The sequence below is a fragment of the Artibeus jamaicensis genome, unplaced genomic scaffold (genome assembly GCF_021234435.1).
Source record: "Artibeus jamaicensis isolate MK-2021 breed Jamaican fruit bat unplaced genomic scaffold, CSHL_Jam_final contig_685, whole genome shotgun sequence".
Taxonomy (NCBI): domain Eukaryota; kingdom Metazoa; phylum Chordata; class Mammalia; order Chiroptera; family Phyllostomidae; genus Artibeus; species Artibeus jamaicensis.
The window spans coordinates 25919503-25942967 of record NW_026521924.1 but is presented as its reverse complement, the minus strand read 5'-3'; the positions used below and the strand labels follow the sequence as shown (position 1 = coordinate 25942967).

General features: G+C 41.8%; 1 protein-coding gene across 4 annotated transcripts in view; it reads left to right on the top strand.

The window, feature by feature from the left end:
* Positions 1-6453: 6453 nt before the first annotated feature.
* The window catches only part of NCOA5 (nuclear receptor coactivator 5), a 29264-nt gene continuing 12252 nt past the window's right edge, over positions 6454-23465 (top strand). For 3 of the 4 annotated variants that reach the window (XM_037164392.2, XM_037164391.2, XM_037164394.2), the window contains exons 1-2: positions 6454-6600; positions 18282-18348. In XM_037164392.2, the coding sequence (XP_037020287.1) occupies positions 18311-18348 (38 nt within the window). In that variant the 5' untranslated portion in view covers positions 6454-6600; positions 18282-18310. The remainder of the gene's footprint in view (positions 6601-18281; positions 18349-23465) is intronic. The other variant, XM_037164393.2, reaches the window with a different exon arrangement.

Below are 23465 nucleotides of genomic sequence, written 5' to 3'. Positions count from 1 at the left end.
GTATCTCTCATGTGGCTCTGGAAATTAAATAACTATAATATGTTCCTTCTAAAATAAAAATAATTGAAACAGTGTGACTTGCCATAAAAAGAAACATATTATAGAAACGATGAACAGCCCTAACATGAATCTTTGTCTGAGAAAGAATGTTACATACAAAGAAGAGATACAAAAATGTTTGGCAGGGGGCATTACTTGTCAAGACAGCTTGGAGAAAGAGGGAATCCATTACACCTACCTGTGATATTATACATCAGAATGGACTTTAATTGGATTAAATATTTAGTTACTGAAGAGGGGAAACAAACCATGGTAACATTAGAAAAGGAATATATACGTATTTATGAAGTTTTTCAGAGAAAGGAAAGTAAAACGTGGATCAGCAAGGCCATGTTCATTCTGGAGGCTCTAGGGGAAACTCTGTCTTCTTGCCTTTTCCAGCATCTGCAGGCCTCCAGCCTTTCTTGTTTTACGCCCCCATCCCCCAACCCCCTACACCTTCAAAACCACTGGTGTAGTAACATCTTCCAATCTCTCTTCTCTCCCTCCCCCTCCCCCTCCCTTTCCCTCTCCATCTCCATCTCTATCTCTCTCTCCACATAAATAGATACATCCCACACTCCCAATGCCTCTCTCCTTTCCTCTCTCAGATGGTCCTATTGGCCAGGGACTTCCACTAAGACCAGCGCAGATAAATGAAGAATTTGGTGGCTTTTTTTGGATCATGTGAACCTTTGGAAATTGGAAATGAGAGATATTAATCCCTTTGACTGGAAAATGCATGTGTGTGTATAACAGTGAACAGGATTCTAGTGAGAAAAAAATTACTGCCTGAGAAGAACACGGCGTCACTTCTGTGTGCCCGTCAGACATGTGTCACTTAAATCTACCAACGAAGAAACATCAGAAAGGCCCAATAAAGGAGGATCTCTAAAATAAATGGCCCCAAAATAGAACAGAATAAAATAAAAGGGCTACAGTCTTCAGAAATGTCACGGTCATGAAAACAAGACTGAAAAACTATTGCAGTTTAAAGGAGGCCAGAGAGATTTGAAAACTAAAGGCAACGTGTAACCCTACACTGGTACCTGGACCAGAAAAAAAAAGTGTTTCTTTTGCTCCAAAGAACATTAGTAAGACATTTGGTAAAATTCAAATAAGGCCTGTAGATGAGATAATTTGGAAAAAGAAAGAAACACAGAGAGGTACAATTATAAAGCAAAGAAGGTAAACTGCTCAACATTAGGGGGAAATGGATGAAGAACATTCCAGAATCCTTTGTCCTATCTTTTGCAAATTCTTTAAATCTGAAATTATTTGAAAAAATTTTTAAAAGTTTTAAGAATCCAGAGTGCTTTGGTATGTAGTAAACAAGAACTGCACGTAACCTGTTACCCATCCGAGCTCCAAACATCCTTTGCACCTATATAAAAAAGGCTGAGATGTGTCCTCATGAAACAATTAGCAAAAGAGAACAGCAAGAAATTCCTAAACTGTGGAGTGCAGTGCAACCCAAGTGTCGAGAGCCCAAGTCACTCACCCCCAGTGCTCTGTGACCTTGCACAAGTCATGTGCACTCTCTGAACCTCAACTGACTCACCTGTAAGATGGACATAGTAATGGTATTTACCAAGGAGAATATATGACATTAACAAAAGGAAAGAATTCTTTTTTTGTTTTTATGTGTTTTTATAATGTATTTTATTGATTATGCCATTACAGTTGTCCTATTTCCCCTCCTATTCCCCTCCACCCTGCACACCCCCTCCCACCCACATTCCCCCCTTTAGTTCATGCCTATGTGTCATAAGTTCTTTAGCTTCTACATTTCCTACACTACTTACCCTCCCCCTGTCTATTTTCTCCCCACCATCTATGCTACTTATTCTCTTTACTTTCTCCTCCTCCCACTCCCCTGTTGCTAACCATGTGATCTTCATTTCTATGGTTCTGCTCCTGATCTAGCTGTCCGCTTAGTTTGCTTTTGTTTTAGGTGTGGTTGTTAATAACTGTGAGTTTGCTGTCCTTTCACTGTTCATCTTTTTTATCTTCTTTTTCTTAGATAAGTCTCTTTAGCATTTCATGTAATAATGGCTTGACGATGACGAACTCCTTGAACTTGACCTTATCTGAGAAGCAATTTATCTGCCCTTCCATTCTAAATGAAAGTTTTGTTGGATAGAGCAATCTTGGTTGTAGGTCTTTGGATTTCATGACTTGGAATACTTCTTTCCAGCCCCTTCTTGCCTGTAAGGTCTCTTTTGAGAAATCAGCTGACAGTCTGATGGGAACGCCTTTGTAGGTGACTGTCCCCCTATCTCTTGCTGCTTCTAGGATTCTCTCCTTCATTTTAATCTTGGCTAATATAATGATGATGTGCCTTGGTGTGTTCCTTCTTGGATCCCATTCTTTGGGACTCTCTGAGCCTCCTGGATTTCCTGGAAGTCTATTGCCTTTGCCAGATTGGGGAAGTTCTCCTTTATTATTGGTGGAAAATAAGTTTTCCACTTGTTGGTCTTCCTCTTCCCCTTCTGGTACCCCTATAATTCGGATGTTGGAACATTTAAAGATGTCCTGGAGGTTCCTAAGCCTCCCCTCATTTTTTTGAATTCTTTTTTCTTCATATTTTTTGTTTGGTCATTTTTTTCTTTCTTCTGGTCCACTCCATTGATTTCAGTCCCAGTTTTCTTTCCATCACTATTGGTTCCCTGTGCATTTTCCTTTATTTTGCTTAGTGTAGCCTTCACTTTTTCATCTAATTTGTGACCAAAATCAATCAGTTCTGTGAGCATCCTGATCACCGGTGTCTTGAAATGTGCATCTGATAGTCTGGCTATCTGTTCATAGCTTAAAAGTATTGGCTCTGGGGCTTTGATTTGTTCTTCTGTTTGAGCCATAATTTTTTTGGTCTGGTTGTGCCTGTTACGTATGAGGGGCGGAGCCTGAGGTGTTCACCAGGGTGGGGCAACCTAGTCTCTGGGTTATGACCTGTATGTGGGGGCGGAGTCAGAGAGGGAGCAATGGCGCTTGTTCCGCTCTCTCTCGGATTTCAGTTCCCTCCCCTGCTTCCCACAAGCAAATTGGGCCCTTCTGGTGCTGGTTCCCAGGTGGGTGAGCTTGTGTATGTTCTAGGACCCTGTGGGTCTCTCCAACGAACCCTCCTGTGAGGCTGGTACTCTCTCCTGACACCTTTTCAATCGGTGCTTTTAGACTTTATTTCCTGTGGCTGGGGACCTGGGTTGCACAGTCTGTCTTGCTGCCCATTTTTGCCTGGTTCATCTGCATGTGAATGTGTGACTGCGGTCAGCCAACAGCTTTGTGCACCTCACTGGGTCTGCTTGTTTCCTCCCCGCACCCGGGGTTTGCTAGGCCTGCACTGCCTGCGTGCCTAGGTCTGCCAGCCACAACCCCTCATACCAGTGTGCGTGAATGGTTGTCGGACTTCGGTACAGTTCAATTTTTTGTCTGCTCTGTTTGTGCTTTTGTTTTTAAATCCTTGTTGTCCTTAATGTTGGTTGTGCGAGGAGGCATGGTATTTCCACTTACGCCTCCATCTTGACCAGAAGTCCAAGAATTCTAAAATGAGACACAGAACACTACAGACCATATAGGGAAAGAGTGAAACATGACTACATTAAAATTTTTAATTTTTGAAAGACAAGACAGCATTAACAAAGTAAAACAACAAATCACAGAGAGAAGACCTAACTCGAGGGTCCAGTATCCCAAATATGTAAACATTTTCTATGGATCAATAAGAAAAACATGACTAGGCCCAATAGGAAGATGGTGCAGAAATATCCACAGGCAGTGCATAAAGGAAAAAATCTGAATGGCATGGGGAAAAGATGCTCCATATCGCTAATTCAGGAAAGTCAAAACTAAAACCACAAGGATATTGCACACATAGCTATCAGCAAAAATACATAAATGAATACAATCTGAAAGTATCCAAAGTTGATAAGTAGAAATGGTACTTCAACATGTCAGCAGAGTACACATTCATATATCTTTAAAGAACAATTTGACTAAATCTCCTCCAGTTCAATATATAATATGCTACAAAGTCAGCAATTCCATTCCTATACCCAAGGAGATATGTACAAATGTGTTCAATATAGCACACTGTTAAAAAAAAAAAAAACCTAACCATTCCCTAATGTAGATGCATAAATTGTGGCTCATTTATGTAATAAAATATCATACAGCAAATAAAATTAATAAGAGCAGTAGTTCTCAAACTTTATGGCACATCAGAATCACCAGGAAGACTTGGTAAAAACAAAAAAATGTCGCATCCTACCCCTAGAGTTTCTGATTTAGTGGGTCTTGAATGGGTCTGAAATTTTGCATTTCTAACAAGTTCTAGGGTGTTACTGATGTTGTTTACTGGTCCAGAGATCACACTTTGAGAACCACTAAGCTAGTTATGTGTTTTAACACAGTTAAATCTTGAAACCCCCATACTATTAAAAAGATAAAAGCACGCCCTGGCTGGTGTAGCTTGGTGGATTGAGCACAGACCTGTGAACCAAGGGGTCAGTTTGATTCCCATTCAGGGCAGATGCCCAGGTTGCAGGCCAAGTCCCCAGTAGGGGACACATGAGAGGCAACCACACGTTGATGTTTCTCTCCCTCTCTTTCTCCTTCCCTTTCCCTCTAAATAAATAAAATCTTAGAAAAAAATAAAAGCAAACTGTGAAAGGGTACATAAAATATATCTAAACATATTAAATAATAATATACAATTAGGGAGAGATATATATACCTTCCTAATGAAAGTACAGAGTGATTATCTCTGAGAAGGGAGGGGAAGAAAATGGGAGGAGATTCTTATTAGTGACTATAAAGGTCTGTGTAGTATTTTATGAATTCTAATGTATGTTTAAAATGTTAAGAAAATGTTTAAGTGTAAATTACATAGTATCTCTCCCATGGAGTATTTGCAAGAGTGAATGAGATCATGTGCAATTTCTGGGTGGATAAAGATAGCAAAAGGAAATTGAGTCACAGAATTTCAGCCTCTGTATATGTCAACAAAAATAATTTCAAAGTTTAAAGATATCAAAAATTAAGAGAATCCATCAATCCAACTAAATAATCAAGAGGGTACAAATTTATGGCATAAGCATCAAAGAGGGGGTAACCAAAGAGGGGGAAAAAAAGAGAAAATTCTGAACTGAGTCAAGTGTAGTTGACCTACTCTCAAGAGTATTCCGGGAAAGTAGGTGAATCCACAAAATCCTGATAATTCTCATCTAGAGCAAGTGAACACAACAACCTGGGGGAAAGAAAGGAAAAATTCCTGGGAACCTCCAGTAGCTCTCAGAAGATGTGAAAATAACCACCTGTTCCCATTTTCCCAGGCGCCGTGATGAGTTATGGTAAAGGGTCCAAAAGCCCAGCATATCTACCCATAGGCATCGGACGCCTCCTGCACTGTTAACAAGAAGAACTGCACAATAAAGTGCATCCCTATTTCCCTCCTTCAAGTATTTACCTGTTTGCAATTACACACTCAAGTGTAATTATTCACCTAATTCTCTCCCTCCACTAGACAGTAATCACCAAGACAGCAGAGATGGGTGTGCACTGTTAGTGAAGGAGTGAATATATGAGTAGATGTCAAGGAAACCTGACTTCCTCTAGTGTTCGAATTCCACAGGCACTATTTTTCGCTTGTCACAAGGAGAAAAACTAGACCCCTTGGGGTTGGACGACTCATAAAAGAGCCTACCTGATTCATATAGCCATAGGTGTGATAAATCAAGTGTATTTACAACGAATTCCACTCTCTGTGACAAATGTTCCATAGGTTAAATAAATAATACAGCATTATACATGCTTCGCCGTCAACATTTAACATTCTGGGAAATTTATTTTTGGCATTGAGTATTCCAAGAAAAACTTATTCAGGAATTACTTATTCAGGAAGAATCTGTGGCTATATCACCGAAGTCTTTTGCCTCTTATCAGTGAAACGAATAGGGTACCTACACAGCCCACTGAAATGTAAATTCAAATAAAACATTTTCTCTACCCCTCTGCTCTCTTTGCCCCTTGTAATCCGGAAATTACAGGAAAAAACTCTTGTGTGTGTACACACACACACACACACACACACACACATCTCCAATACACACGTCTAAAGTGTTCTTTCCTTGTTTAGTTTTATGCAAGATTAAATTAAAATATTTTAAAGTTTATATGATGTATTTTCACAGAAAGGAAGGAAGGCTCTCTGAAAATTAGAAGTGCAAAGCCCTTGGAGCTGGGGGAGACCGGGCCGAGGACGCCGTTACTAGGCAACTCCTAGCGCTCTAACTGCCGCTAGGGAGCCACTTCCCCGCCCTAATTGCTAAGGAAATCGACGCCCCAACTCAGCCCTGCCGTAAACTCGCGCGCTTTTGCGACATTGCCGCGCCTATCGCTGCGTGCGCGCCCTCTGCCCCTACTCTCCGCCCCAACCGCCATTGCCTCGTGCCCGCGCCGGTCGGTTGGTGGCGCCTTTGTCCTACGGCGGGCAGGTGGGCTAAGGCAGAGGCGGCGGCGGCGTTCCTGAGGCGAAGGAGCGTCCGGGAGGCCGCCGCACTGGTAGCGGTGAGTGCCGGGAAGCGGTGGCCGTCCACCGCGGCTTGGGACTAACGGGCAGGCCCGGAGGGTAACCGGGGCCGGATGGGGAGGCTGAAGCTGGAGGGCCCACTGGACGCGCGACCGCGGCTCTCTCCGGGTGCGCGCGGGACTGCGCATGCCCGGTGCGGGGCGCGGCCTCCTCCGGCTCTGGCCTGGCCCAGGCCCGGCCATTCCGGGAGGCCAGTGGTGGACTCAGGTTCCGCGGCGCCGCACCGCAGCCGCCTGTCCGTGCGCGACTCGCCGACTATAGCCCCCAGGCTTCTCTGAATAGTAGGGCTGCACACCTCTCCGCCCTTCTCAGAACGGTGAGGGCGCTCGCCTGCGCGTCCTCGGCGAGTCGGTGGCGCAGTCGGGATTCGAACCCGGGTCGCACCTGGGCACCTCCCTCGGCGTTCTCCGTGGCGTACAGCGCGGTGCGGCGAGCCTAGCGCTGTCCGGGATCGCCGGTGCCTCCCGGCCCCTTGATAGCATCCTCGAGGCGTCTCTTTGTTATGTGACACCCCCGTCTATTTTATGACCCGGGCCCCAGAGAACGGGGAAGAAACTGCTGAGGTTACCCTGGAAATTAAGCGCCCCAAACCGCTTTCTCTCCTGTCTCGAGACCACGGCACTTTCCACGACGGGACAACCCGCCGAGGGTTTTTCTGTAGGACGACGTTCCCCAGATTCCAGGCTCTCGCGTTGCCTTTTTATGTCCGGGTCATCTATCTGTACTGCTGCTTATCTACCAAATGTTATTTTTTTTTCTTTAAACTGATTCTCTTCTCCCCTCCCCTTCTGAAATATATTGTTTAAGATGGGAACGTAAATCACAACCGTATAATGGAAGCCAGTTACTTTTCTAATACTCATAAAAAATAAATACCTATCTATTAAAATAAACAATGCGTCCTTGTTCCTCCTGAAGTTATTCTGCATTCAACGCTCTGGGAAACGCTGCCCTAGGAGTGTGGGGTTAATTGTCCTGGCTTTCACTCTGCACAGAATTTTCCCCTGAGGCATGGCAGATTCTATGAAATGCTCCAGGATCTTGGGGCATGGCAGTGAACATTACAAGCCTTCTGGTTGTAAACTGATTCTCATTATTGACCTAAAAGTGATATTCCGGGGCACTGCAGGAGCAGTTCCCTCAACCTGGTGGGCCGCCTCGGTTTTCTTACAGCATTGTGGTGTGGCAGGCACCTGAGGGTTCATAAAAAGATGTTTTTGCAAACGTCAATGGAGCAGTTTGGGGTTTGAGAATTCGAGATTTAATATTTTCTGTATGAGCCGGTCGGTGTGAAAACTAACTTTCAGCGTGGACTTTTTCAAACCAGTAGAGCCCAAACATGGCATCGTGGGGATTGGAGGTCACTGGGCTATTGCTAGCATCGGTTTCTTCCTTCGTTCTGGTTTCTTGGCCTTTCTTTTAGCTCTAGATAGTCTTTGAAATGTCTGACAAAAATCTTTTCACCTAAATCATACAAACAGCGCTTTTCCTTGTAGAACGTGCCAGAGAAACCATATTGCAAGGCCCAGTGGGAGGAATTTTTTGAGGCGCAGGTTGTTACTCAAGGTCCCATGCCTCTAACACCACACGTTTAAAGGAGGCATTGATAAATTAACTTACTTATCAGCTAACAGTCTGTTCTATTTGTAGCCTGTTCATAACCTCTGTTTTTGGGTGTGAGAGAGCACGTTTACTTTAATCCATTGAAAGGTTACTCTGAGAAGTCAGCTCAGGCTGTTTAAGGGGTTTTTTCCTCAGCCTGTGTTAAAAAAAATCCATATTCCTTGGGATTACTTCCGTGTGAGCACGATGTAGAACTTACACAAGGCTAAGGCAATTTTCTTCACATTTCTAAGTAGAAAAGAAATAAGAATTTGATTTTACTCAAGAGTCAGTTTCAGAACTTCAGCAAATGGAGCCTCATCTACCCGTGCACAAAAGCTAAGAATAAACGGTTTTTGGAAAAGCTTTAGAAGTCGAATGAGGAAAGGTGCCTAATGGCTTCCTTTTAAATAACGGTTGCAAGCATCTCCTCTCTGCGGCCTGCAGATGGCAGTGCCTTTGCGTGGCTTGTTAGGGCCTTGAGAGTTAATTACATTCAGTTGTGCTTTTAGGAGTAGAAAACCTGCCCTGGCTGGGTAGCTCAGTTGGTTAGAGCATCATCCCAATACACCCAGGTTGCCAGTTTGATCCCTGGTCAGGGTACTTATAAGAATCAGCCAGTGAGTGCATGTGTGGGTGAAACAAACAAGTTGATGTTTCTCTCTATAAAATCAATCAATAGAATTTTTTTTTAAAGAATAAAGAATGGTAAACCTTTGGAGGAAATGTATTTGCTATTTTCTTTCCTTCTGCAGTTTTTGTTTTTGACTCCCATGAACAATGAAGTGCCTGCTTCTAAACTCATTGTTACTCTCAGTGGTGATGATAACGTGTAATCAGCAGTGCATATGGTTTGCAAAAGCAGGTTCACAAATACCAACTCATTTGCTCCTGTCTATCATCTTGTGAGATAGGTAGTCTGATATTATTATTGTATCTTTTTTTGTATATGAGGAAATAATGTCTCAGGTTAGATGTCTTGTTCAAATCACATATTTCATAGAACTCAGAAGACATTATTGAAGACAAAAGATTTTGTGACCTAGCCAAATGGGGACATAGAGAGGTTGCAGCAGTGCCCTTTACTCCAGAACTTCTCAGATCCTTTACCGAGCCAGACATGTGCAGTGGTGATGTCCAAGGCAGGGAGATACTGTGATACCTTTCTCTGCCCTCCTCCCGTGGACATCTTGAAGTACCAGTGTTCCCCAAAGCTTGTGGCTACACTTCATTTTCTCTCTATATCTGTGATTTACTAATAGTTACTGTGTGCCTTTGAGACAAGTGTATTCAAAGCTCAGCATTTTTATGCCAAAAGATTTGTCTCATGAACAGAATACACGTTTGTCTAGACTAGTCAGCTTGAGCAGAATCAAAGTAACCTGTCAAGTTATTAAAGGGTCAGTAGTGGTCAACAGAAAGTTACCCTCCACATTAGTCTCATTGGTGAGAGGATCAGGGTAAGGCCACACTGTCTGGAGCAGCAGCGCATCAGGGAACTAGGAAGTGCCCTGACGACTAAATATATAATACCAGCATGCCTGCTGCTTCTTAATGGGGGTTTTATTACCACCAGATACAAATATTTATCAGGATGGTCATTTTCATTCTTTATCCTATCACTAAAAGAAAATAAGAGATTAACAGTCCAATTACTTTGATGTTAGGAAAGTAATTCCCCTCTTCTGAGGAACTACTACTTCTGACAAAAAAGCCTCAGAACTTTTTTCGTCCATAAGACTGTTTCACCTTGTATTTCATGTTCATTACAACTTTATTGGTGACCTGTGTAAAGACTGACGACTTCAGGCAAGGGTCAGAGCGACCAGAGTCACACTGGAGAGCAGTGTCTTATAACTGTATAGAGGACCTTGAGTGGCCCCCGATTTGCTTCTGGAATAATTGAATTACTGAAGATTTGGTTGATCCTGCAGCCAGTGAGTGTGCTTTGGGGAATTTTAATTATAAGTAATTTGGTTTTGAGTGAGTATACTTAATTATGCAGTTGGAGATTGAGGAACTAATATGTATTTAGGGTCAGAGATGATACAAGAAGTTTATTTTTAATCTCTCAAAATTATTTTTGATATCCAAAAGAAAAAGGAAAAATGTTCCTTTTTTGTTCACTTGTAAAGTTTAGGATTGTAAATGTGTAACTGTACCTTTTGCAGCCTTTGGGAAACCTAACCAGGACAGCCCCAGAGTCACGGGGAAAGCTCCATGGAGATGCGGTCCTCGAGTGCAGCCCCCGCCCCTGCTCTCGGCTGGCTGGCTGGCTGGTCTCAGGACGCGGGGGCTAGGGACTCTGTTTCTCAGAAGTTTCCCCTGTGCTTTTTTTTGTGTGTGTGTGTACATTAAAGTTTGAGAGCCCTGGTTTGGACTTCAGTGAGAATTCCAGTGAATTTTCACTGGAAATAGAAGGTTGAAGCACGTTGTAGTACTAGTCCATTCATATCCCAGTTACTTATGGGAAATGACAACTCTGGTTTATTTTGGGGTTTACATTAATAGATTCACTTTAAGCAACAACTTAAACTATAAAATGTTTTTGGCTTCACGATTTGAACTAGAGATAATAAGAGTAGGATTCCTGTTGAGTTTTAATGGCTTCCATTCAGTAGGATGCTTTCACCTTCTTGAGAACAAAGAAAGCCAGACTACCAAGATCCTATAGTCTGCTTATTTAACTTTAGATTTGCTCCACTTTTCTTTTAGTGGTGTGGATCTGAAATTATATGTGTGAAGATCTATAATCTCCTTTTTCTCCTTTTGGGGAGAGTTGCATGTACACATAAAAACTAAATGCCTCAGAAAGAAGTAGGTGTTACTAGCCCCTACCAGCAAAACAATACCGACAGCTCCAGTTGCAGAATTGAGATAGAACGTGAGTTGACAGTTTGCCTTTTCTTAACCAAAGAAATGTATAACATGTTACCAAAAAGTGGCAGGCTCAGTGGCTAATATTTTTTCTCTTATTTTGTAACTAGGTAATTGAGGGGGGCTTAAATTTTCGAGATATGTTTTAAATGATAAGATGTAATTGAAAAGAAATGGTGGGTGCCCGTGCCTCCTTGGTGGTGGGAGCAACTTATCTTATAATTAGCTATTATTATTATTATCTTTAGCACTATGGAAACTTGGACTCGTGATTCCATTTCCTTTGGAGGTAGCTGTGTGATTATGCTTTCTGTACTGTTTTCAGGGATTATACTTTCATAGATTTTAGCCATTGTGATTTTTTTGGTAACAGATCATGAGTTAGCATTTCCCCTTGAATACAGGACTTGGGAGATTTCTATGTGGAGGACCTGAGTATATTGGTCTGTACGCACGCAAGGGATAAATAGATGACAGAGTCGTGGTTTCCAAATACTGGCCAAGAAACAGCTGCTCCTAGGCTTCATCATCGGATTCTGAAAGTTTGAGATGGGGTCTGAGAATCTGATTTTTACCCATCTTACCAGGTGGTGCTAATACCTTCATTAAAGAAATATGATGTGGAGAATGAAAAGAATATGTATGTAAATAAGGATGGGGGAGGGGAAGTTGTCTAATTGGTGTTTTAGTTTTGCAGGATGAGAAAGTTCTCATGTACCACAGATCTCCAGAACTGCATATACTTAACACTGCTGAACTGTATGTTTGTTTTTGGGTTTTTTTTAAAAATATCAGTGTATGGTTGCTTCTTGTGGGTTCCCTCCTGGGAACTGGCCTGCAACCCAGGCATGTGCCCTGACCAGGAATCGAACCTGGTCGTGTGGTTCACAGGCCCACGCTCAATCCACTAAGCCACACCAGCCAGGGCAAGAACTGTATGTTTAAAAATGGTTAGGATGATAGTTTGAAAGTTACTTTTTTTTTTTTTAACCACAACTACATGTTTTAAACATATTAGGAAACAATAAGGAAAGGTAGTTTGTTGTCTGCTTTCCTGAACAGTGGGTTAAACTAATAGATTGTTGGTTGTTCATTACTGACTCCTCTGGCCATCAGTTCATTTTGTATCCCTTTGTTAAAGGTAAAGTCATGACCTTTTAAATATTTTCTCCTACCTGTTCTCTCCAGTGTCAAACCAGTAATCCTTGAAAAACTTAATTGTAATGGGCAGTGTTTTAAATGTCTTAGGTTTAAATATACCCTCCTTCTTCGAGGGTGGACCCCTTGTAGTACAGACTTCCCTCGCTAGGTGAATGTTCTAGGAACCCATCTGTTTCAGTGTACCAGCTGGTGCTGTTGTGAGAGGCTGCTTTTGACTACAATGAATTTTTTTGAAAATTCTTCCAGGGCATTTGCCCATTTCATGATGGGTGATTTATGAGCACACCTGTCCCTATCCACACACGTGGAGTGTTCAGCAGCGTTGGACCAAAAACAGCATGACCCCTACCCCTATTCTCTATTCACCTGATCTCACCCCAGGCGATTTTTTTGTGTGTGTCCCTAGATGAAAAAAGGCATCGAAATTGATGAGTTCAAAAACTATTTTGAGCAGTGTAATAAATGTCTCAATAGGTGTATTGCATCAAATAGCAAGTACTTTGAAGCTGACTGAAGTTTAAACGTGTAAGAATAAATACACATTTTTAATAAATAAATTCTGGGTTTCGGGGGGTCCCCCTGGTGCAATACAGTGGTAGGCCTTCATTGTTTGGCTTCACTTGGACTACCTGTGGTAGTCCATTCAGTTCATAGCCTCCCAACAGGCCTTTGCCACCAGCTTCTTCCCTTTCCACAGCAAAGGTTTTTGTGATCTAATCTAACTTTACATCTGTACTTCCTCTCCCATCCCCACTGCGTTAACCTTGTTATAGTATTTCTAAGTTACTATGTCCTTCAAACCATTCGTTTCCCTTTGTGTGTGCTGGAATGACTGCTCTCTTTCTGACAAACTCTTACTCATCCTTCAGAACTCCGTTTAAATGTTACTTCTAGGCCTTCCCTGCCTCCTTCATCCCCCTCCCCCGCCACTTTCACACCCACTCTTCCCAGTGTCCTCTGTGCCCTGCACTTCTCCCCTGCCATACAATACACTTCATTAGGCCTTCGTTATCTCTGCCAGTCTCACTTTACAGTATGCTGTCCTGAATCTGTGTGCATGTGCTTCTCTCCTTTATTAAACAGTGAACTCCTTTAAGCCTTAAAGTTTAAGACAGAGACTTTAGCCTCTTTATTTCCATTTATCTAAGGCTTAGAACTGTGTGTGTGACACATAGTAGGCATAGGAGCCTTCAGTGTACTGATTATAAACTGTTCTTTTCATGTTCGTTAATTTAGTTCTCTAAGGATCTCTACTTGTATAGTTTACATAGTTGAAATTTTACATGTTCTAAATAAACCTGTATTTTAAGTATTTTTGTAACTCAAACTTTTTTATTACTTTAGATTATCTCAACCTTTGTGGATCCAGCTTAGTAAGTTTTTCCTTAGTTGATATTTTCCTTAATTCAACATAACTAACACAAGTTGAGAATCTATTTTATCAGGTTCAGAGAAATCGAGTGACTTGACTAAATTCTCCCTGCCCCCCCCCCACCAAAAGTAGGACTAGAACTCATATTTGCTGATCCTAGTCAAGTGTTTTTTCCTCAAAAGAAGTAAAAAGGGCAGGAAATTAAATTTTGGTAGAGAATTTTCCTCTGAAGAGTTGGAGTGAAGAGAATGTCAGTAGCAAAAGTCAGAAACATTGTAGTTTGAGGTGATAGAAATTGAAGTGGTCGTTGAATAAAGAGGTCCTACCCTATTGGGTGTCTGGGTCACTTAAACATTGGACCTTTTCCAGGTCCCGTCAGCATTTGATCAGGGAATAGTAGCAAGAATTTTCGAGATGGAAACCATGTCCTTCTGCTCCCTGCTGGAAGCAACATGGCAGTAACATGTAACATCTGGCTTCTGATGCACCTGAGTTTGAGTCCTAGCCCTGCTTCCTGCTCATGTGACCTCATATTAGTCACTTGATTTCTCTAAACCTCAGATTTTCTGGTTTGCAAAATAGAGATCAGAATAGTACTTAAAAAATAAGTTAAATTTAAAAAAGAATAGTACTTAACTCCAAGAGTTGTTGAAAGGATTGAATGAGATAATAATGCACATAATGTTCTTAGTAGAGGCTCTTGGGTAGAGTAAACATTGTGTAAATATACGTTGCCATCATTTCCCTATTTCTCTTCCCAGGGTCAATATTCTGATACAGTTGAAGACATAATAATTATTTTAATTAGAGAATAAAAGAGATAATCAAATAGGGAAAGTGTAGTTTTCAAAGTGGACTTAATTAATTAATGGTTAAAGCAGAGCATTCTGTTACTCCCAGTGGTTACAATGTAACTCATTATAACATCCCTGATGTTACAGTATACCTTCAAAGGTATACTGTACCATTTTCATAAATATAGGTTTAAGTGAGAAGTTCTGTTCTTTCCAGTCCCAATTTTAGGAGTTTAATATATAATATCCACTGTCTTATCAGTGTGGTTTTCCAAGTGGCATTATCTTTATCATCACATATTTCCAATTTAGTAATGCCTAATTGTTAGTTGGTTTTCAGCCAAGCCTGTTGGAGAGTTTTCTTTCATTTGTAATCACTTGCTGAAGTTGTAGAGGCTTCTGGGTTTGTTCAGCAGCCAGTGGTGGTGCTGTCACTAAGTGCTGGGGTGTATACTGCACTTGTTCAAAGTAGTTCACGTTGTTTCCCATTGTGATAGCCGAGAGTATAAAAATTGGTTTTAAGGTAAAAAGAGTTCTTTTATGATGGCAATATTAAAAAATAGATGGAGCAAAGCAGTCCTTGGTACCATGAATGAAACGTGCATATCTGTGGTCTTTATAATACTATCCAAGGACCATTCTGAGAACCTCGTCTGGCATAGCAGTCTAAAACAAAACCGTAGGTAGGCGTTGGGTCTTTCTTTGGGAGTTTTTACGCCATTCTTTTGTGCTTTAAGAAGTTCTGCTACTTCCTGTGTAACATGTTTTCTAAATTATTTTGTTTCTTTACCTTTTATGTAATGAATCCCTTTGGTTGGTACTGTTTTTCTTGTCTAAAAATTCTTTTTTGAGTAGTGCTTTAACTGTTTTCAGAAAACCACTTAGAAATTATAGATGTTCAGGCCAAGGTTAAACACCTTGTGGTGATGGTGATTTTAAATGGCATCCACATTGCTGATGTAATTAACAAAGTATAGAAGTCCTAATAACTAAGCTGAAGTGGAAGAGATACTAAATACAAGGGACTGACTTTTGGTCTTAAGGGTATTTGGCTGCGGTAAAATATATCAGGAGAAGGGAGAAGCACCATTTCTTCCCTTTTTTCATGAGGAGGAGGCGTTCTACCTCTCCTTGGAGATTCCCTCATTGCCAGTATGGTTCCCCACCTAACGTTCAGAAAGATCCCCAAATTGTCTTTTTCCCTTCTCCTTCACATTAACATGATTTATTTCTTTGGTGTAGCTTATATCTCTGTAAGGATCTGGGGGGAAAATAATCTTACTCAACTATATTAACACAAAAGTCCCCTTTACCAGTTCCAATATTTGCATTCTCAAAGAGAAAACTTGTTCAAATGAGCTTCCAACCGCCAACTGATGAGTTTTCAAATTGTATGACAAAAAATTGAGTTGGGGTAAGGTTCGTTCTTGACTCTAAATCTCTGCTGTACTGTGATCCGTTCCCTGGAGTCATTTGTACTTTCAGTAGCTTCTCTATTCTTTCTGTATTTCTGTACTCACAGGTTTTCCTGAAGTTCTGTGTACATATGTTAGGGTTTTCATGTGTGGGGATTGATGGTGTTGACCGTTTTCATAACTCTCACTGGAAACCCCTGCTACCCCATGCTAACCTGAGCAACCCTCCTTGAGCAGTGAGATTACCAAAAATTTCCATGTCTCGTTTTCCCCATATCTCACCCAAGAGGGAGCCCTAAGGAACCTTAAGTAGGGTGACTGAACAAACACTTGGCACACACACTAAAAGTTTCCTGACTCCTGAGCTTAGGAAAATGGCCTAAGAGCTCTTTTTTTGCAGAAAAAGCATAAGCCACATCATCAAAGTATAACCACTCTGGACTACTCAGTGAAAATAGATAGTTAAGAGGCAAATTATAATCAGAATGGTTTACAGAGATCATCTTAAATTTTAAATAATGTGACAGATAATTTCCCCAACTTCAAAATAAAATATTTACCTCCTTCATTCTAACTGGAACCACCTTTGCCCTAAAGGTATATCACGTATGACGACTTTGGCCTCCCTGGTTCTATGCGTAGGCATTTACATGGGTTATAATTACACAGCATAACAGTCCTTTTCATATGATAAGGGCAAAGTATATAGCATTTATAGAGACTTTGCAATTAAAGTAATGCCCCATGTTCTGTATTCTCACCTAAAAGTCAGCCAGGTCAAGTCAGAAGTTAGATGAAGTTCCTTATTCACAAGACCATTTAATAATATTTGGAACTCTGCTGGAAAATATGGTACTTATTTAAAAGAAATCTTCACACCACTATCACCCCAGTGTATTCCAGAGATACTTTGAAAATTACTTAAGTAATCAAAGACATCACATTTCTCTCTGAATCGTAGTCACCCTATATTACAAAGCAGTACAAAGTACGTGAGCACACTAGGTCAGTAGACCCTTCTATAGCCGAGCTGATATTCTTCACAGTTATATATAAAAGAAGTAGGGTTATCATGTATTGTATGTCATTTAAATTGCAAAAGTGCCATGTGCAGTACCAAGGCCATGGTTAGATATTACTGGCCAATTTAGAATATGCTTCTCTGGCTATTTAGATTTATGATACCTTCAGTTCTGTCAAAAGCCACTCTTCCCCTAGGCATTATTGAAAGATACTTGTGACTTAAAACGGAATTGAAGATTATTCTGACTTGAACAGAATTCAAAAGTTGTCACCGTAGCAGGGTGAGGTCTATACCAGACCCTTTGTGGTCTTTGTTGTTGTTGTCGTTTCTCTGGTCTTTCCTGTGATGGGACTCTGGTTGAAATTTTTTAATACATAATTACAATTTTTAAGCCACTCATGTGAGTGCTTAATACTGCTTAATGTCATTAGATACAATATCAATTCTTGATATGGAATAAGGGCAACAAAACTGCATTGCAGCAGGAAGCAGTTTTATCTCTCAACTACAGTATGAAGTTGTTAAGGCATATATATATCTTTAAATCATCTAAAATCGTCGGGTGTTATCTTTTGAACATAGATTGGTATATTTCTTTAGACACTTCATGAATTCTTATTTGTACATGGTTCAGTTTTTACAAAGCTGGTTTGTTTTGTTTTTAGCGACTAGACTTTTTAACTACAAAAATTAGCTTTTCTGTCAGTTTGCGTGATTCTCTCCCTTCCCTGGTCGTGTATGCCAGGCTCCTCGGTGAAGACTTCTTGTGAGGAGTGCTTCAGTACTGACCCTGCTGTACCAAATGCCAGTTCTTATTCTCAGGAACTTGCCTCTGAGGGCCATAGATGTTAGCATGTCATATACTTTGTTCAGAAAAAAAATTAATCAATTTCTTCTCCACATCTCATTCTGGAAGTCTGGCCAGTGGAGTACAACACAAGGCACACTAAATGGAGGGCCTGTTTCGTGGAGATTTGGAAGTTTCGAGACAATGGAGTCCAGATCTTACTTCTTTGTAACATAAAATGGAATCATTTGCCTTTCTTCTTTTTTTTTCCATAACCCTCTTACTATTTTTCTGCCACTCCTCCCCTCAAAAAAGAATTTTTACCCTTTTGGAGAAAGGGGCAGGTGTTAGTTTCAGGGCTTGACAAAGTGTTAAGGCGTTGACATAATCAGTTGCGCACAAATCATGTGTTAACTAGAAAATTGAGGACATTCCTTACCTAGCCACGACAGTGTACTACCATAACTTAATAAAAACTGCCCAAGTGACAGTGTGTCTGCTGAATGGATTTTCTTACACCATCTGGTTGTCATTGTAGTTCTTTTGTTGTTGCTTTCATTTGAAATGTGCTGATGATCTTGTTTTTATTCCGTAGCATTGAACAGATGGGTTGATTATTCTTTTCAGATATTAATAAGGCAGCGGAAAGAAGAAATATGAATACGGCTCCATCAAGACCCAGCCCCACACGAAGGTAAAGTACCCGAAGCAGTGAGTTACCTTGGGAGTGTTGGGCTCTGGGGAGTTAAGCCCAACTTCATACAACAAGGGTCTCTTCTTCCCCCCCAACAATCAGAAACGCTCAAGCAAACAATAAGAACGTGAACCATGTGTGAAGGGCTCTGCTGCTTTATTTAAACGTGCATCAGGAGATGCAGAGGAAGCTTTGTGTTTTCGGTGGCAAACCCAGCAAGTTCAGCTTGCAACATGAGTTGCAGGCAATTGGAAGAGGATAAACCTCTGTCCCCAGCTCACATATCAGTGGGAGCCTCCACCGCAGGAGTGCCCCTGGGTCACTGGTGTGTGCCGTGCTGCACTGCAGTGGGCAGCAAAGATTCGACACTTCATTCCAAATGGCTGCTGGTCCAGATGCCAACCCAGGTGTACGGAAGGCGCTGCCCGAGAGATCGCTGCTGCTCCCTGTTTGCTCGCATGCCCGGGTTGCCTGCCGAGGGGAAAGAAAGAGGGCAGAACACTTCATCTCTCAGAAGTCTCCCTTTTCTTAGCTTTCCTGGAAATAAAAGGCATTTCCCCTGATATTAGTGTTTCTTACAGCGTATACAGAAGAGATAGTCCTGATGTGTACCCTGGAGATACTCATTAAATTGGCCCCTTCTCACAAAGAAGAGCCTTACTGATGTTTCCATATACGCCAAAATGTGTGTATTGTGTCCAGAGTGGCTGGCCCCATAATAGCGAGCTGGTGGGTGCAGTATGTGCAGTTTTGTGTGGATTGCAGGCAGATGCAATATGTTTCGTGTCTGGTGTCTTTTCATGGCCCAAGTGGATACTTAATGTGCATTTTGCCTTTGTCCCTAAGTAGAAATGCCCATTTTCACAATAAACTACATTCCAAAACTACCTACCACAGTAAACTATATATTCTACAGTGAACTGAATGCTGCGTAGTACAGTGAATCTTATTCTGTACTCGTAGCTCCACAGGTCACCTGCAGATATACCCAACTGAGCACATACATATAATATACACTACCCTGTTTGGGGACAGAAACCCTTATTTTGTTACCTACTTGTAGGAAAGAATGGCTGCTATGTATTTGGTTTATATGTCCCCACTTGGATATGAAGAGTGAATTTTCTAAGCTACCAGGAATAGAGTACACATGTCTGCTACAGAGTTCACGCAGACCCTAGGGGCAAAGTAATGCTCCCAATTTCAGTTGGATTCTCTGAGCACTCCCCCTGGGCAGAGGAGTGTTACCACGATGGTAGCTGTCAGGTAGATGCCCTGGTCTCACTGCAGAAGTGGGCATGTACATTGGTATTCGCTCTGTTCTGTCTGTCACCGTAAGGAATACCTGTAGCTTATTAGGTAGGTACATTGTTAATTGATTGTGAGTATGTATGAGTATCCTGAAGAGCATAAACAAACCTTGCAGAACTTCAACAGTTCCATATAATATCTGCTTCTGTTAATGCTGCATCTAACCGTGCTGCAGATTTGGGGCAGTCCCAGCTGTGTTGCATCTCATTGCCCCAGTAAACATGGGGTGCACATGGCTAAGAATTTGCATGTGATGGTCAGAACTGTGGGACTCCCTTTGGAAACTGTGGTTGCCAAATAGCTCAAAAGGAGATGTAGTGTGTATCCGATCTCCAAAGAGCTCTAATGTGTGTATTGCGAACTAGGTAGCTAACCAGAAGGAGTATGGAATTGGTAAATGTAAAGACAGCTGACACCACTAGTAAAATCCTTTCCCCACTCTGGTGTCCCCATGATGTTTATCATCTCTAGATAGTGTTGTCTGTGTGCTTCTGAAGACAGATGCAGGGCAGGGGGCACGTTGCAGAACGTAGAATAATTTCTGTACTATGAATTGAGAAGAATATTTTATGTCATTCTATTAATGACACTTAACCAAATGCTTTTCACATTTCCAACTGATTGTAGCTTTCAGCAAACATTGGCAATGTTAGGGGAAATAAACAGTTCCCCTGGTTGGAATCCAGTATAGCCATTGCCAGGACATTAAATTAAAAAGATTAATTTTATACCAAGCTAACGTGCAGCTCCATAGTTTCATCTGTAGTGGAAGAAATAGCTTTATGCCTTTTAAAAAAAAAAAAACAATGCCCCCTCCTAAAAAATACATGTAGACAACATTGTAGGGAGCCTTTTAAAGTGTTCTTCTTACCAGATATAAAAATATATATATGTCACTTTTATGTACCTTTTAAAATGAAGTTGTTTTGGATGTGGACGGGGCAGTGGCTTCCTGCTTTAGTTACAGTCAGTGGGAGGGCCAGCTGTGCTCATTCCAGTTCCATTAGGAATCAGTGTTTCCCTTGGTGATTACATCCCAAACTGGATCCTGCACCATGTTCTCTAACATGCTAAAGTTTTATACAGCCACGTTTAATAAGGTCCAGGGAAGAGGGATGTTCACATTTATAAAATCAGTTCTGAGCTCCATCTAAAACCTGAGCAAAGACTCCTAGTTTTTAAAAATAAACATTTTAAAATCCTAACACCAGATAAACTATAAACATTGTATTTAAAATAGAACATTAGCATTTTGGTCATTGCCCTGATCATGTATTACCTCTTAAGACATACCAATAGGACAGAAATAAAATTCGGTTAGTAGGCAGGATGGGGAAACGGTTAGCCTGGAAGGGGCTGATCACTTTTCCGAGGGTGAGCACTGGCTATCAGTGCCAGTGTGTTGACAACAACCAGACTGCCTTCATTTGACAATTCTAAGTTGTTTTCTGCGCCCCCCGCCATGGGAAATGCATTGTTCACGGGTTCGGGGGGTGGGGGGAGATCACTGCACTCGTGACAAATACCCCTCTTAAATTGTACCTTCATGTGTTCGGTGCTGGTACTTTTAAATTGTTTAAAGCATGCTCGCAAGACCTTTGTAACACTTTATTTTTCTAGACTTTGAGTGTCAAAACACTTAGGTATCTTTGGGAGTTTTCACAGGATCGTCACCTCTTCCAGTGTCTCTGTGAGCCACCATTCTGCTGGCATTGCTCTCTGTGCAGTAATGTGCCTCCCTAGCGACTCCAGCTGTCAGTGTGTGAATCCAACAACACGGGCCCAGTCTGCACAGAACTTTGCTCAGAGATCCCTGCTGCGGATCAGATTTCAGCCTGAATTCTCATCCTTTAACCACTGGACCACTTTCATTTGCCTCCTTCACCATGCAGGTTGTCTGGCATTGGTACCGGGCATTAAGCCTTCTTCAAAGACTGGATGGTGATTCTGATTATACCTCAGATGTTCTCAGTTTCCATCTGGAGCTCAACACCTTGATGATCCAGGTCTTAAAGCATACCCCTACACAGAAGTGGCAGAAATGAGACTTCTTCATCTTTCCCATAGAACTTGAAGCAAATAGAACTAATTCATCTACATCAAAAGCTCTGCAGAAAGTTTTCCCTGTATTTTTATTAAGGATTTTAGGCCTGGTCCCTCCTCAGTGAAGGTCATCAAGGACTAAGTTCATCAGAAGCAACCTAGCCATAGACAAGTTTCTTATGTGGCCTGAAGATGATTTCTGCCTGTCTGCTGTGTTCATTCCTTTGATAACTGCTTGCTCCTTGGGCGTGAGACAGCCCTCGCTCTAGGTGGGCCTCACAATTAAAGATTCCAGGCTGTGATTACCTCTGCACTAACATTTAAGAAGAGCCGTCAGTTCTCAGCAAGTGCCATCTCTGCCAACAGAAAAGTCATATTTGTGCTTGAGAAAATCATAAGTGTGCTTCCTAGGAGGAAACAGGACACTTAAAATCTTGGGTCTGTGAGGTGATATCTCATTGCACCCCATACATATACCCTGTGTGCACCCAATGGCAAAAATTGCACAAGTCTGTTGTCTCCGGTTCTGACAGTAGCACGGAGCCGTCGTGGTGGGGAATCAGCATCACACAGCAGCCAGCCATTCAGATAATTGTGTCTGTGGACAGTATCTGTGCCAGAACAGAAGTGCAAAGAGCTGATGGAGGATTTTTTTCAGGAGGAAGAAAAGGCCGGACCTCCCAAGGAAACATTACAGTGGACAAAAAGATGTTGACAAAAAAAAGACTGGTGCCTTCCTCCCTGACCTCGCTGTACAGCCAAGGCCGAAGAACACCATCCTGGGCTTAAGGTTTCAGCCTCTGCCCAAACACAGCTCAGGTCCCTCGCAGTCTCCAAAATGATCATCTACCGATTCTCACCCTGTAGGCTGTCAAACGAGTAGTATTCTGTACCATCCCTTAATTCCCCAAAAGAAGAGCCGTTCCACCAGAAGCACATCACTTGCATCTGAGCCATGCAAGGCTTTGCTTTCGCCCATCCTCCCATACCTCTCAGATGTTTCCAGATGACGGCTTTATTTCTCTCAAGGCAAAGAGCATTTGGCTATTCCTCCCCTGCTGAGTGTGTAGAGGAGGAATACGTAACAGAATTTTAGTGGTTGTCACCTGCCTTCAGTTTGTGGACTCCAGTGCTGAAACTGATTTAACCACTTGCCAGTTTTGTTTTAGCCTCTAGTGACCTGGTACCTGAGGATGTACTGCATTTGGTCTCCAGTAACACACCTCTGGTGCTATGGGATGGTATCTTGACTCTTAATATGCTCCAGACATTTACTTCCAACCCCCTCGTTATCTGAGGTCGAGCATCTCATTCAGCAGGATTCCCCGCGACACTCCGAATCCTGCATACTCTACCCCCCTTTTGGTCACTAGTACTTGCTCTGAGAAAGATGTTGGGGCCAGCAGCAGGAGCCCTTGGAGCACTTTTGTCCTGGGGGAGTTGTTTGTTTGGGTCCTAAAGTGACTCTAAAATGTTTTTTGTTTTGTTTTTGTCTTCTGAGAAACAGCAGTCTGTCATATTGCTCATCTTTTGGAGAAAGGAAAACAGCTTTGCCTTTTCACTTTAGAGAAATATTATCTTCTCTATCCCTACTTCCACCCTCCTTTGGTTTTTTTCCCCCTTGTGAATATCATCTCTTCTGCATTTGTGCCCAGAGAGCATTCGAGGGGGAATTAGTAGTTGTGTTGCACATGGACTTCATACTCATTGAGGGAAGGGAGGTACTTGCCTTCTCAAACTGGAAGTGTGAACCCAGGCTTTGG